Raw genomic sequence first — 16,541 nt, 5'->3', positions numbered from 1 at the left:
TGTGCGGAATCAAAGTATGGTATCAGTGACTGCTAACATATAAGGAAAAGTAGTGCTCAGATGCTCATATTTGCTACTTATTCCCCACCTCCCACTTTTTTTTTTTCTTTGCTGCCTGTTCTTCCTTTTAGCACATATTAGCTATGGTGTCTTTTCTAGGCACATACAAGTAACACGACTTTAATGCATGCCTACCAACTAGAAGCCAGAGTAATTTTTATGTGTGGCTAATAAAAATCGTTCCCATTACTTTTAGCCCCATACTGCCACACAATGCTTTCCCACAACATTTCATTCACCTGCTTACAATGTGTTACAGGGGATACAAAAATGGAAATAATTTATCAGTGAAGAACCGTGTGTAGATGCAAACTTTGTAAAAATCCATCTTCAGCCTAAGTTCGTTTGTGTAGTCCCAGGGCCTACTGCACTGTTTGCACAGAGGAGGCATTTCATAAATGTTCAATTGTTCAAAAGCAAAATTACACAGAAACTTGTTTGGTCTTCAGCTCTTTCTACACCCCCAAAACATAAGGAAATAAGACCGCCTTCATCAGGGATACGTATTTACATGGAAAGAAGAGATGACTAATGTGAACAAACTGGTCGTGAGTTTTTAAATAGAATGAACCAAAAAAGGATGACATATTTGTAAAAAAGCTGCTTACCTTACAAACAGAAAGAACATTAACATTTATCAGTTTCTTGATGGTCTGTAAAACAAATATGGACAATTTTATATACCTCTGATCGTGGAAGTAACCATATTAGATACATACATACGTGATCTAGCAAACCACAGAAAGTTTCCCCAGATAGAGTAGAGACACAGGAAAATGGCAGGAGTTGGGGTACAAAGGCAGATTTTGTTTTATTCTCAGTGCTACAACACTTCTACCAAAAGTAACAATTCATGCTAAAATGCAAAATCCAAGGTAGACGTGTAAGAAAAATCTGGAAGCAAAAGACACTAAATCTAAAAGAAATATGCTATTTTCTTTCTGCTAATATTGAAAGGAGAAATTATTGAATCTAAGATTTTCAACAATTCTTTTTAATTCACATATTCCTTCAAGGATATGCTTTTCTAATTTTTATTAAAGAATTATGCACGGCGGTGCCTGGGTGGCTCAGTTGGTTAAGCGTCCAACTCTTGATTTCAGCTCCGGTCATGATCTCACGGTTTGTGAGTTTGAGTCCCACATCAGGCTCTGCGCTGACAGTGCGGAGCCTGTTTGGGATTTTCTCTCTCCCTCTGTCTCTGCCTCTCCACCTCCCCCAGACACGTGCTCTCTTGCTCTCAAAAATAAACAACAAAAAAAAAAAAAAAAGATTTATGCCTGCCTCAAGAATATAGCTTTCATTTTGGTAAGTTTACCTGAATCAACCATATTGCTATATATTAACATATTTATGATTTCTAAATTGAAGTTTATAATCCTGATACTTAAAACAGAGCTATTTTGATATAATAAATATAGAAATAAGGGTAACAAGATGAGCTACTACTGAACTTTGTACTATACTAATGAGGTTATAAACATCTTCTCGTTCAATCCTTCTAAGATCCCTATGAAGGCACCTATTTTGTGGATGTGGGAATGGACATCCATCTTGTGGATGTGGGATGGTGGGATCACCCCCAAGGTAACTCAGGGAACAAGAAGACAAGCCACAGTGCAAACCCTGGGCAGCTGGACTCAAGTGCTCACAGTGTGAACCATTATACCATACTGCCTTGCCAATATTCACATGCTCTCCTTTTGTTTCCATACTATTAAAAAAAAAAAAAAGGACTTACATTGTCCAAGTCAGGAACGTCCAGAAAGTATTCAGGATACTCATATGACACTCCCACATTGTTCACTGAAATAAGACAAGATCATTAGCTGGCTAACGTAAACTACATTTTATACATTTATTGAAATAAGGAGATTAATAATATCAAGACTAAAGTGATACATACAATGAAATCAAATACTGTTTATGACTGGAGTAATGTTTCCCACACTTTTCCACCCAAAATCTATCGGTATTTGTATAGTTCAAATGTATTCCTCATTAAGCCCTTCCTGAACCTACCATCCAACCCCCCCTATAAAGGGACTTTCTCTTTGCTTTAATTTCCATAGCCCCTTGGAGTGTGTATTCTGCCTCTGTGATAGTTATTTGTAGATATCGCTTGATCCCTCTCTAGACTTACATTTTCATAATGGAGTAGAAAGAGTGAAGGGTATTGCAGCGTAGGGGACCAGAAACCTGCATTCTACTAGAAACGGAAAACGTGTGACTAGGGATAAGTCACGTATGAGACGCATCTCAGTTTCTTCATCTCTAACATGAGAGCTTGTTTAATCATTCAACAAATACTTGCCATATGCCTACATACAAGACATGCACTAGAAACTAGAAACACCAGAAAGAAAAAGGCAATCTTTGGCATCATGGTGCATACTGTGTTGTAGGAAGAGAAAGACACTGAACAAAAAGAATAAAACATTCATTTCATTACAAAGTACGGGGTCTGACATCATTCAGGGAGTGAGGGAAGACTTCTTCGTGGAGGCCGAGAGTAGGTTCAGACTAAATGTCTCCAATGAACCATCCATCCCTACCAGACCATAAGCCCTGAAAATCAAGATCATGTCCTTGTCTTTCTATATCCTCCCTCCTCAGTCACCTCACCTAAGGCTGGGACTACAGGACAACTGAGAAGCCAAGAAGAAATTTATATACAATTAGGTACATGACTAATACTCAGATATCCTATGGTTCTCCCTAGCTCTGGAAAGACAAACCCAGAATAAGGAACGTTTGTAGGAATACATAAAATATCTCGGAATTTATTTTAATTAATAATGAAGTGGATAATCTCTATCTACATTTAATCACTACAACAACCCTACTAGGCAGTTCCTATTACTATCTCCCTTTTACATAGTAGGAAACCAAAGTTCACAGCGGTTAAATAATTTGCCATAGGACATAGAGCAAAGTAAGACTGGGACTCCAACTCTGGAAATTTGACTTCAGAGGCTGGGCTCTTAACCAGCATATTAAAGCTGCATATGCCTTCACCCAGTATTCAGTTCAGAAAAAAATATCAGCAGTAATTGGGTAAAAAAGAAATCTGGTAGCCATGTTTAATAAAACTGGAGTATTAGAAAAGAAAGGTTTTGGTAGTAAAAAGATGGTGAAATTACGATCCGTCTGCTAAAACTCAGAAGGCATTGTGCCAAATAAACCTGGTAACAGTAGCAGTAACTCTTTCAATAGACTAACAAAATTAGTGGTGTGAAATAACTCAATAAGGGTTCTATAGTTAGCAGTAAGCCAGTCACTTGAGGCTGTGAGTCTCAAGATTCTACCTGCACAACTTGGTCGGGATGGACTAAACAAAATCACTGAAAATTATCTGAAAATCAGAAAGCAAAGAACAGCGGCAAAGCAAATTGTACGTAATTACAATGTATGCTCTTGTGAACAAGGATTATATCTAAACATAATTAATAACCACAGGTCCAAATCTATTTGTAATTTATTCAACAGGTTCTCTACCCATCAGAGGTTCAAGGAATCGATTTTATACAGACCTTTAACAATTAAGGCTAAACTAGTTAAAGGTGAGGCATTATGTGCCCTTGACTTTGCTTTACCCATGGATAGAATCATAAAGGATGAATAACTCACAGCCTAAGAGAAACACAACTAAAGTAGTATCTGTTAAAATGCTACAAATAAACAAAACATTTGTTACAAAGTCAGCTTAAAATAGACTCTTCAAAGAAAGGTTTTGCCAAATTGTAATGTTCTTCAGGATTGAGGAAAAATTCTGACACTCACAGCCAACTCCATTTCCCCTCACTCTCCTGGATCTAGAATACCTTTTTTAGTTTTCTTTGTAGCCAATGGAAATACTAATACTCCAGTTCAAAGTGCTGAAGAAAACTGGATAGTGTAATTATAAATGTTTTACTCACATTTTTTTAAAGACTTGATGCTTTTTTAGGAGTTCATTTATTTTGAGACAGTGTGCGTGCACAAGAAAGGGAGAGGCAGAGAGAGGGAAACAGAGAATCTCAAGCAGGTTCCACACTGTCAGTGCGGAGCCTGATGTGGGCTCAATCTCTCGAACCATGAGATCACGACCTGAGCTGAAACCAAGAGTCGGATGCTTAACCAACTGAGCCACGCTGGCACCCCCCAAATCTTTTAAAATCCAGATTGTGTGTGTTGTGTGTGTGTGTGTGTGTGTGTGTTATGTGTGTGTGTGTGTTGTGTGTGTGTGTGTTTAATCTGGGAACTCCATAAACAGTACACTTGATTTAGTAATTTCAACATGTACTGCACAAAGTTGAGCTAAGGAAGCCCACAAAAAACTAAGCAAGCAGGGCAATGTCACTCTGATTAAGGCACTAACAATGGACAATCTTCCGATCTGTTTCTAATTGAGCAAAGGGAGCCATCAAAACTACATACTCACACAATGAAAATGTGAACATCTATTTAATATAGTTCTAAAAAAAAAAAAACATGTTCAACACTTTAGCCCAAAGAAATAGAATCATGTATAAGGGCCATGTTATTATAACCAAAAACATACACAACAAAAAAATGTTAAAGCTGGAATAGATCTTTCAGAGCATCAAGCCCAATTTTATGAGGGGAAGTACATTACAAGGTCAGACTGGCAATTTGTCCTATTCCAGGGCTTAGGACTCTAAAATCCCTTCCTGTTTTGTTAGTTGCGCCTTTTGCTTGTGAAATATTCACTACCCGTAATCTCTCCACGGTTGGTAATCACTTTAGAGTGCTATTATTTAAGAGTACAGGGAAAAACAACTGTTGCTCTCAAATAGCTATTTCCATAAACTGCACAATAGTGCACATCTTTTGAAAAAGGCAACCCCGCTGCAATTTTATTTTGAGACATTAGGTGGCAGCAATAACCAAAGGGCGGGCGGAAAGCTTTAAGGGAATTGGAAAAGGAAGAAAACAGGCTTTGGGTAGGAGTGAAGGATGGAAATATTTCCATTATAATGTAATCTCGTTAAGAATCGGTGCGTGCAATGCCAATATTACAGAATTCATTATAGAATTCACCAAACTAAACAGTGCCACAAGTGGTTCCAAAAGTATTCAGATAGTTGAAAATCGCTTCTAAACGGTAGCATTTTAAGTTGGCATTAAATATTTGTTTATTAGTCAGGGTCGCTTTTTTTTTTTTTTATTTCCTCAAGTAAGACACGAGAGACAAATTTTAAATTTTTTACTCAGTGACCCACAAAAACCTTTCACTCGCATCAAAGACACTGTGTCTTTCCAAAAACAAAGGATGCCCATGTCATCTCAGAATTCCAACCAGGACTTCAACAATCACCACAGGATCATGAACAGATAGGCAATCTTTCCTGTCAGCTTCTCATTGGAGTGCTAAGATAAGAAAAGTTCAAGAGAAGAGATGAGGCAAACAGAGAGCAGAGGTCACAAAAGACCAAGAACAAGGGCAGGGTAATTGGAAAAAGAAGGACGCGGTGGTGAAAGGAGCAATTTTAAAAGAGCTGGCCCTCGCTGGAAAGAACAGTCAATGCCTGGTGCTCAGCAGTGCCCTCCCACACCCCCATGCAGAACTTCTGAAAACACCAATACTGATAAAGTATTGTATTATAAAGACTCAAAATCCAGAGTAATTCTGAAATGTTATGTAGATATTCTGTATCATATGATTGCTAAAAATCACTTCCACATCTCTCATACTTAAAAAGAACATACACAAGATTTCTGTTTCTTCTAAATTCATTTGCCGCTGTTTCTGACCTTACCAAACTTCGAATCATTTATTAAAACCATGTGCTTTTGGGGCGCCTGGGTGGCGCAGTCGGTTAAGCGTCCGACTTCAGCCAGGTCACGATCTCGCGGTCCGTGAGTTCGAGCCCCGCGTCAGGCTCTGGGCTGATGGCTCAGAGCCTGGAGCCTGTCTCCGATTCTGTGTCTCCCTCTCTCTCTGCCCCTCCCCCGTTCATGCTCTGTCTCTCTCTGTCCCAAAAATAAATAAACGTTGAAAAAAAAATTTTTTTAAAAATAAAACCATGTGCTTTTGAGATAGTGATGTCATTAGAAAACCAGATATTTGGTATCTGGGTTGGGCATGAGGGAGGAAAATACACTAAGTTACTAGAAAATGAAAATCTACTCGAAGAAACAGTGATAACCGACACAGGTGACCACACACAAAACACCTTCAATCTGCTTTTTTTAGATTAATCAGAGGCTTAAGAAATTAAGGTAATATAAAAATACATCATCTAATGGTTGGGCTTCCCAGTAGATGTCAAATAATGTAAAGTATTCCCGATTTCCCACTCATCATATCAAAGTACAGATGTTAAGGTAATTTCAGTCACATTTATAGTTATACAGACTAATCCAGTCCAAGCACTCAAATTAAAGACTAGAGAAATGGAAAACCTATTATAGTTCATTAATAAAATGGATTCGAAAAAAAATGCTGCCACTTCATCCCTTTTCAAAACAAACTGAGTTTTTTTGAATGCAGACTTCAGGAATAGCGTATAAGCCAAAAGCAGGTAGAAACTTCTCCCGTCTTAAGCTTTTGAACTCACAGGGTCCAACAGACCCACGTTTCAGTCCTAGCTCTACTACTACGAGCTCCTGACAAGAAGCAAGTGATTTCACCCCAGTGAGCCTCGGTTTTCTCAATGTCCTTATATATAAAACAGGGCTAATAATTTAAGAAATGATAGGCATCAAATCTTTAACCCAATTCCTGGAAATATCAGTATGTTAATCAGTGGAAGAGGAAGAGTGTTTATTTTTGGGTGATCATTTCTCCTCCTCCTCCTCCTTCTTCGTTTTTAGTTTATTTATTTTGAGAGAGACAGCAAGCAGGGAAGGGGCAGAGAGAGAGAGAGAGAGAATCCCAAGCAAGCTCTGCACTGTCAGTGCAGAGCCCAATGCAGAGCTCACACTCACAAACTATGAGATCACGGCCTGAGCCAAAATCGAGAGTTGGACACATAACCGACTGAGCCACCCAGATGCCCCTGTGTGGTCATTAATTCAACAGGTAGTTCCTGAACCACTCTGTACCCAACACTATTCTAGGTGCTGGGATGCAGCAGGAGAGGCAAAGTCCCTGCTTTTATCATATGTGGACAGCAGCAAAGTGGAGAGATCCTGTGGAAACAGCCAGAATAACTGCTCGTACTGATTAAGGGTATCCCAGTTGTTCCTCTACCCTCTATTTCTTTCAAGTAGATCTAGTCTGACAGTCTATAGAGAGTTTGCAAAGTGAGGCAAAGAAAATTCCTTCTTTGCCTTATTTAACATATTGCTGTAGCTAGCACATGTTCATACTCTGACAGATGATATTTGGAACACCATGTAAAACATTTTGCAAACTTTACAGTTTTCATACACTTGTGAGTAGCAATTTCTAAATAAAAGAGAGTTTACAAGGCTTTAAATTTGCAGTGCCTTTAATCAGAAATTGAAAAGTTAAGACTGAGTCAGAAGCAACACAACAGAACACTTTATTTCTACTGTTTAATTATAAATTGCTATGTGATCCTCATTACAAAACTAGGTAAGATCTGCCATCCATAAACTCAGAAGAGAGGAGGAAAGAAGGATGACAGGAGGTTGGTGGTTAAATCTGAGCGAATGGGAGGAACATTCGTCAACTTCATGCATTAATGTTCTGTTTACATTTCTGAGATCACAGCTAATTACCCAGTTTTAAGTTAAAGGTTCTGCTTTAATAATACCATTAGTGGTTTTCAAGTGAAAGGAGATACATTTGAATTCTAAGTCTTATTCTCACTTTAGAAATCCAATCTCATACAACACATCTAATGGAATTATACGGCACTATACTTAGTCTGATAATGTTCCTGATGAGTCTCCTAGTCTTAAAAAAAAAAAAAAAAAATCCATGTATCTATTCCACTCACTGTGATTGGCGACCCCAGGCTTTGGCCTCATTCAACACAAAGGAGGGCACTGGTGCCAGGGATCCACAGGTCCACTTGAATCCCCACTTGGACTTCTCATAGCTCTCTCAAGCTTAACATATCCCAAAGTGAAATCATCATTTTCTTTCCAGAATTTTCTCCTGATCTAGGGTTTCTTGTCTTAGGGAAACAGCACAGAGTTGCTCAAGTCAGAACCTGCAAATTGCAAACCACTACTTGTATAATCCTGGACAATATTTAACCTCCTTAAGTCTGTTTCTTGTCCTAAAATGGGCACAAAAGCAGTAATGTCTACTTTATAGTAGTGCTGAGGATTGCATGAGATTTGTTAGAATGGTGTTTGGCATATAAAAGCACTTGGGGATGTTGGCAATAATGATTGGACACACCAAACAACTGCTATTGTTATTAATCAGTGCTTCTATCAGACAAAACCTCTGATGAGGACCCTCTCTCAATAGACCCTGGTCCTGCTTCTACTTCCTAAACATCTCTGTAGTCAGGCTACTTCTAACCATTCCCAGTGCCTGCATCCTAATGTAACCACTGTCATCTTATGTGTCATTGCTGAAAGAAGCTTACTGGTTTCCTTTTATCAATTCCTGCCCTCTTCCACTTAAAGTCAGAATAATCTCTCTAAAATGATGTCAATTTACTGCTTAAAACTCTACAATGTCTATACTGTCTTTCCAGTAGAGCCCAAACCTATTAACCTGATTTTCTAAGCCTTTCGTGAGCTGGCCCTGGTTATCTCCTGACTGGCCACTGTCCCCTTTGCAGTCCGTGCTCTAGATTTACAGTTCTTCCATCAGTTCCTCCAACCTGTCAAGCACATTCACCTCCAGCCTTTTCTTCTACCTGGAAACCCTTCCCACATCTCTTCTCCCAGGGTTAATCAGCCTTTAGGGCTCACTTTAAATATTACTTTCTCAGAGACCATCTCTGACACCCTCAGCTTTCTCAGTAACATATTCTTTCATTACATTCACAGCTTGTTCAATAGCTGTCTTCCATAAAAGCAGAATGAGTATCAGTTTTATTTACTGCCCTATCTCTGGAATTTTACGTGTTGAATGAATTAGCACATGAATCAATCAACAAACAGAAAGGAAAGGTGCCCTAGAATAAAGTATTTGTCTGGTCTTTGTCCCAGATTTCTGGGGTAGAGGTTCTAAACCCTTGCTATTTCCAAGATGATAGGAGTTTCTTTGTAATTCATGGTGGGCCTTTTTTTTTTTTTTTTTAAGCTTTATTTATTTAAGTAATCTCTACACTCAATGTAGGGCTTGAACTCATGACCCTGAGACCAAGAGTCACATGCTCTGCCTGCTCTACTGACTGAGCCAGCCAGGTTGGTTGGCCTTTGGATCACAACTGAGATTATGCTAATGAGATGAATCAGGATGGGGCTTGGTCACCAAAGAGACCAAACTGTGTGACTAGGAGGCTAAGGCCTTGAGCCAGCCCAACCTGCGAAAAGGGAGAGGGACTAGAAACTAAGTTCAGTCACATAGCCAAAGATTCAATTAATCATGTCTACATAATGAAACTCCAATAAAAATTCTGGACACTGAGCTTTCTGGTTGGTGAACATTAAGCACAGGGAGGGGGTTCACCTTAACCCCACAGAGAGGCACAGAGTTCAGAACCCTCTCAGATCTTGCCCTATGGGTCTCTTTATTTGGCTAGTATTAATTCCTATCCTTCATAATAAAACTCTACTTGTGAGTGTAGTGTTCTCCTAGTTCTGTAAGATGTTCTAGCAAATTATTAAACCTGAAGGGGTGATGGGAACCCCCAAATTTGTAGTCCGTTGGTCAGAAGTGCAGGTGGCCTGGAGACTGCTATATTTGAACTAACGGCAGTCTTGTTGGGGACTATGCCCTGAACTTGTGGAGTGCACATTAACTCTGGGTGGTTAGGGACAAAATTGGATTGCATTACAAAAGGGAAGTTTTGGAAGTGTCTTAAACCCATAAATCATATCCTGATGTAATAGGCAAACGACCATCTGTGCTATCATCCCATCATGTTCCTATAAGCCTTTCCTATATACTTAAGCTAATAGCCTCTGCCCTTTCTTGGGCGTGAGCCATTTTATACCTGAGCTATGGGGGCAGGTGGTGGTATTTCCAAACATGAAAATTTATCTTTGGTACTCTCTCAACTAACTTTCTCTTGCCCTTCTATTCTTCCTCCCTTTCACAACACCCCACTGACCAACCTACCACTACAGTTTCCTCTTTTTTGTTGTTTTTTTAAGATTTTAAGTAATCTCTACAGTTGAACATGGGGCTTGAGGACTCAGGGGACCCTGAGATCAAGAGTCACACACTCTATTGACTAAGCCAGCTGTACCCTTCTACAGTTTCCTCTTTAAGTCTCTTCCTTTCCATTTCAAAATGATTTTTTCATGTCTTTCACTAACTACAACAGCCATTTCCTGCAGGTGACTAATCCATCAAGGTCATAAACTAAATGTACTAATCCCAATAAGATGTAAATGAAGATGTCACTGGCCCTTTCAGAGACATTTTAAAAGTCAACTTAAAGCTAATTTCTAATTGGTAAAGTTCCTGAAGAGAGCAAGAAGTTAAGAAGTAGCTTTATAAATTTCTAAATCCTCTGAAGAAGCAAGACTCTTCTACTTGTAACTTCCTTAGTCAGCTGGGACTGGGAAGCTACACAACTCTTAACAAGTTCCTTCCTTCCCAGCGGTCCTGAAGAATTTTCCACAACCCAGTTCCTACAGGCCTTGGCTCTCTCTCCTCAGCCTATACCTATTTCTCTTCCTTTGATATATTGGGGACTTATATTGAACTATAAGGAAGTCACCTCTGGATTCCAACCCAAATAACCTAGGAGTTTGCCATTTGGAAGCTAACTGGCCCTTTCCCTGACTAGTGAATAATATTCTTGGGCCTTCTGTTGAGAAGCTTTAAAGACTTAAGTATAAACAGAGATAGAGTAGACTGATCTTAACTATTCATCTCTGCTCAAACCATATTTGAGGATCAATATTCTCAACATTTGACCATTCTCTATCGTATAACATTCTGGAAAATACTAGGTTTTAGAGGAGAAAAATGGAACACATGCCTCCAAAGCATTACCCATAAACTATAAGGTTACATGGGCAAAGATAACAAAAAGATATCTTTGCATTTGGCTGAGGAGAAAGGAAGGACACAAATTAAAAGAAAATATCCCATCGAATATATAAGCGGAGCAAGTATTCACTTAAAATGGCATGGGAAGAAAAAGAAGAGTAAGTTCTATTCTAGCTTTTGCAGTCAATAATTTTTGCAATTAATTGACTTTTATTATCTATACTATTGTTGGCTACATACTATTATCTATACTGTTATTTATACTATTGCTATTGTCTATACTATGTCTATACTATTTTTAATATTACACTATTAAAATGATGCCTCTTCAGAAAATTATGGCACTGCATGCACATAGGAAAAGGTCAATAGGTAATAAACACTCCTGAATACACTAAGCCAGCACAGTGTCACATCAGCCTGTACCAACTAATTCTCTTGATTCTGCAACTTACACAAAGCATGACAGTATGCATGGAGAAGACCTTGATAGCGTTTGGCATGGTGAGATTCTTGGTCTAGGACGCATTAAGAGCTTCAATAAAGCTGTGATTGATTTTTTTTAATGATTCACAAATGAAGTAGCTGTTTTTTCCATGAAGACCTTTTTATTTTTTCTTCTAGGACAAAGAATGTCACTTTTTAAAGGTTAAAAAAAAGTCATAGTAGTGGAATTTGAAAACAGTGTTGTCTGTGGCATACTTCAAATCCAAGGCTACTCTTTTGGCCTTGGTAAATTACGCCTCCTGCGATGTGTTATGCCAAGTCCTCCAAACCAACAGTGGAGCACACATGAGAATCTCTCCTGAGGAAGCAAGCAAGTAAGCATTGTAGCATTTGCATTTTGTTAACCCGATTGTTTGCTTATTCAAAGCAGTATTGATGTCATTTTCTCTAAATAGTTGAAGTTTTTTAAGCTTTCTCAAATCTGTGTTTCTTGGCATTTGCCTGAAAGAAGACAGCAGATGCTTACTTATTTTACATAACAGAGTTAAGAATCCAACTTCTCAACCTTAAGCATTTATAGTCTATCAAGTTACTGTGACCTTTCAGTATAAATTCAAACAATTCATGGCCATTTTCTTCCCACTTATCTTACCGAAAACTTGATGTTTCTTTCATGACAAAGGGCTTTAGCATTTTCCTTTGAAATTCTGACAATGCTAATTTTCTTTATTAAGCACTGACTATATACTTTGGTGGTTAATGCTATTCAAACAAATGGAGTATACCTTGGTGATTTATTTTTCCTTTTATCATTCCCAGTTTCATTAATACTCAGTAGAAAAAATTCCTTTCTACGTCTTCATATAGATTGCTAGGTCTTACCAGAAATCCATCTACATGTTTATTATTTTAGCAAATGTAAGAAAGGTGAGGCCATGACATTACACGAAGGAGGAAGGAGAATAAATGAGATTATTTCCTCCTTATGAGACAGAGGTTAGGGTATGTGGGATCTGGGTGGGGAGGAAAGAGGGAGGAAGGTGAAGAAGATACATACCCAGGGAATTATAAAAAAAAAAAAAGGAAACGGGGGCACCTGGGTGGCTCAGTTGGTTAAGCGTCTGACTTCGGCCCAGGTCACGATCTCGCGGTTCATGGGTTCAAGACCTGTGTTGGGCTCTGTGCTGACAGCTCGGAGCCTGGAGCCTGCTTCAGATTCTGTGTCTCCCTCTCTCTCTACCCCTCCCCCGCTCACACTGTGTGTGTGTGTGTGTGTGTGTGTGTGTGTGTGTGTGTCTCTCTTTCCAAAATAAACATTTAAAAATATTTTTTAAAAGAAAAAAATACATAAAATGAAAACATAAACATTAGATTCCTCCCCCAACAACAGGTTCTACAATACAACCTGTTCTACACTAGAGAACGAACTGTAAGATTAGAGTTGAAATATGACGTAGTGATAAAATGTAGCTCATAAAGTGTTTTATATTTATATTTATATTTATATTTATATTTATATTTATATTTATAAGGTGTTTTAGTAGTTCCCTCCAAAACCTTGACAAAATTACGATGCAATATAAGTCTATCTGCTAATAATTGTCAATAATTATGTACACCTTATGATTAAGGAGACAGTTGTAATAGAGTAGGAAGAAAACGAAACACTCAGCCAGTTAATAAGATAATGTACGTGAAGATGGTGCTATAGACTTGAAAGGATTATGCAAACATAAGCTACAATTATTTTTATCATCGATTTGTCACCAAATAGAAATTTATGCATGTAAGTTGTGTGTGTGTGTGTGTGTGTGTGTGTGTGTGTGTGTGTATGCCAATAAGTAATCAATCAGTTTAATTGCAGTGTAACTTTAAAGCGGGGTTTCTCAGCCTCAGCACTACTAAGATTTTAGGTGATGTCCTTGCTGTGGGAGAGTCTGTCCGTGTGTTGTAGGATGTTTAGCAGCTTCCCTGACCCGCTAGACCTGACCCACTAAGGGCTACTAGAAATTCTTTCACCTCCTCCCTCAATTAGTCACCATTAGAAATGTCTCTGGACAATGCCAGACAATGCAAAATTGCTCCTGGCTGAAAACCCTGTTAAAGCCTAAGAAAAATGTAAAAATTATGGCTCACCCACACAAACTGAGGATGAGAGACAGCCAGTATGAACTGGAAGCAAAGATGTCCCTCACTGGGCACAATATGGCTACTGAACACTTAAAACGTGGCTAATCAGAAATGAGAAATGTTGCAAGCGTAACATATGTAGGAAAGGAAGACGTAGTAGGAGAAAAAGAATGCAAACGATTTCAATAACTTTTTATATGGATTACACGCTAAGGTGATATTTTGGATATGGAGGGCTAAAATAAAATACATTACCAAAATGAACTTTATCTGTTACTGTTTACTTTTTTTAAATGTGGCTACTAGAGAAGCTAAAATGACACACTGGCTCATGTTATATTTCTGTATTTCTATCAGACAAGGGCTGAACTTGAGCGAAAACTATCCCTCCTTCACACTAATATTCTAAGCAGCCTTTCTTTGATGACAGGGAAGGGAACTCAAAAGAGCTCTGTCCTCAGTTTTTTCCTTACATTCTCTATATTCGCCTTGGATGAGCTCTAGTCTCAATGTTTCAATGAGATTACTATTTACAGATAACTAATCTCCAAACTCTATCTCCTGTTCATAGCTCAACTAAAACCTAGATCCAGGGCACCTGGCTGGCTAAGTTGATAGCGCATGGGACTCCTGATGTCAGCATCATGAATTTGGGCCCCACATTAGCTGTAGACATTATTTAAAAAATAAATAAACTTTAAAAAAAAAAAGAGAGACAGAGAGAACCCTACTTTAAATAAATAAGTAAATAAATAAATCAATCCTAGATCCATATATCCAACTATCAACTTAACAACCCCACTTGGGCATCCTGGATGAACCCCAAACTTAAATGATCCTCATCCCAAACAAGATTCCTTCAGGATTCCTCATTTTAGTAAATGGCCCCATTGACCAGGTTCTCAGGCCAGAAACCTGAAAGTCATCCATGAGTGCTCTCTTCTTCATCCCCCTTGCAATCTCTCACAAAATTCTGCTTCATTTACTTCCTAATATTTCTGGAATCCTCCTTTCTCCCACCCCACAGCCTAGGCCAAGTCACCATTACTGTGCCCTATATCAACTCCCTCTTCCCCTTTATACTCTTACTACACCATACCCTGCCCTTCTCAAAAGTGCTGTCTTTCCTACTAGAACATCATACTACATGAAGTCAGGTGCTTTCTTGTTTGTTGCTATGTCTCTGGTTCTTTGACGAAAAAATGAATGAAAGCATAAAGAGGGTACAAACTGCTACCTTACAGGTTGCAATTTACTAAGGAGCTGGACTGTAAGAACAAGGGTTCCATTAGCATATGAGGCCTGGAAAATATCAGTCTTTATGTCTAATATTAGGTGTAGGTGTAGACACCAGACTTAGGTGTAGACACCAGACCTAGGGTTCCAGAAGTGGGGAAATGTGCTTGGGCACCACATGCCCTGTACTCTCATCCTTCACAGATCTCTCTACTGTGCCTAAACTCACACTGTAAACTCTCTATATGTTGGGTCAGGAAAGAACAGCTGAGAGTGCCTTTTAAAATCCTCCAGCCCTCCGGGAAAATGATGCCTGACATTTCCCATCTTCAGCACCATTGTCTCAGAGTATCTATAGTTTCAAAGTTACCCAGTGAAAAGCAGCTAAAAGTTATACAAAGCTTTAAACAATCATGAACTATTTCTGAAAGAAAATTATTCTCCAAGAATAGAAGTTCAAGACAAATCTCTTCTCATTAGGGATCCTCAATCTACCTCTGCGCCTAAGCCAGCCTTCATTCCCCTATCCATGTACAACTAGTTTGAAAGGGTGGAGAATGGACCATGGCCGTGTGTATCCTAACTAGTAAGTTACAGCTGCTGCTGATTAGGAAGTTTGAAATGACAAGAATTTTATAGATGTTAGTGGTGTTCTGGGTATTCCAGAACTGGGCTAAGAAGGAGGAACTTGTAAAAGATTCCAGGCAATGTATGTATTTAGAGAAGAACATGTAGACACATGGGCAAAAACCACACCCATGTCTCCATTCACCTTTTGCCATGGGCTCTCCTATAAGTGGGAGAGTAGTGGTGTGGGTAGGCAGGGTGTGGTGTTATGTGATAGGGACCAGGCAGGAGCTGAAGCACAGCACGTCAAGGCCAGGGTGAATTGCAGGTCCAAGGGCACTACATAGGCTACATATATGTAACTCTTTTCTTTTATTGTCTTATCCAGAAATTATATAAAAGACCACTCTTACAGTATGAGGAGGGGAAGTGGGGTCTCAACTAAAGAAAGGTTAGGAAACTTTTTTTTAAGTTTATTTATTTATTTTGAGAGAGAGAGAGAGACAGAGAGAGAGTGAGAGAGAGAATAAGCACACATACAGGGCTGAGGGGCAGAGAGAGAGGGAGATAGAGAATCTCAAGCAGGCTCTGTGCTGTCAGCTCAGAGCCGGATGTGGGGCTCAATCAGAGCGTCTGACTCTTGATTTAGGCTCAGGTCATGATCTCATGGTTTGTGGAATTGAGCCATGAGTAGGGCTCTGAGCTGACAGCGTGGAGGCTGCCTGGGATTCTCTCTTTACCTCTCTCTCTCTGCCCCTCACCCCCGTGTGTGTGCTTGTGCTCTCTCTCTCTCAAAAATAAATAGACTTAAAAAAAATTTTTTTAATATTTATTTATTTATTTATTTATTTATTTATTTATTTATTAAATAGGAACACACCTTTTTATTTATTTTTGAGACAGAGAGAGACAGAGCATGAACGGGGGAGGGGCAGACAGAGCATGAACGGGGGAGGGGCAGACAGAGCATGAACAGGGGAGGGGCAGACAGAGAGGGAGACACAGAATCGGAAGCAGGCTCCAGGCTCTGAGCCGTCAGCCCAGAGCCCAACGCGGG

General features: G+C 39.1%; 1 protein-coding gene across 1 annotated transcript in view; it reads right to left on the bottom strand.

Annotated features, from left to right (window-relative positions):
• The window catches only part of HSD17B12 (hydroxysteroid 17-beta dehydrogenase 12), a 167,219-nt gene that overhangs the window by 42,581 nt on the left and 108,097 nt on the right, over positions 1-16,541 (bottom strand). The window contains exons 5-6 of the mRNA XM_030331660.1: positions 1,802-1,866; positions 669-713 (exon numbers count right to left, since the gene is read on the bottom strand). Of these exons, the coding sequence (XP_030187520.1) occupies positions 669-713; positions 1,802-1,866 (110 nt within the window). The remainder of the gene's footprint in view (positions 1-668; positions 714-1,801; positions 1,867-16,541) is intronic.

This window comes from Lynx canadensis, chromosome D1, assembly GCF_007474595.2.
Source record: "Lynx canadensis isolate LIC74 chromosome D1, mLynCan4.pri.v2, whole genome shotgun sequence".
NCBI classification, from domain to species: Eukaryota; Metazoa; Chordata; class Mammalia; order Carnivora; family Felidae; genus Lynx; species Lynx canadensis.
Note: the sequence above shows the minus strand (reverse complement) of the source record. Positions and strands in the feature narration are given on the sequence as shown.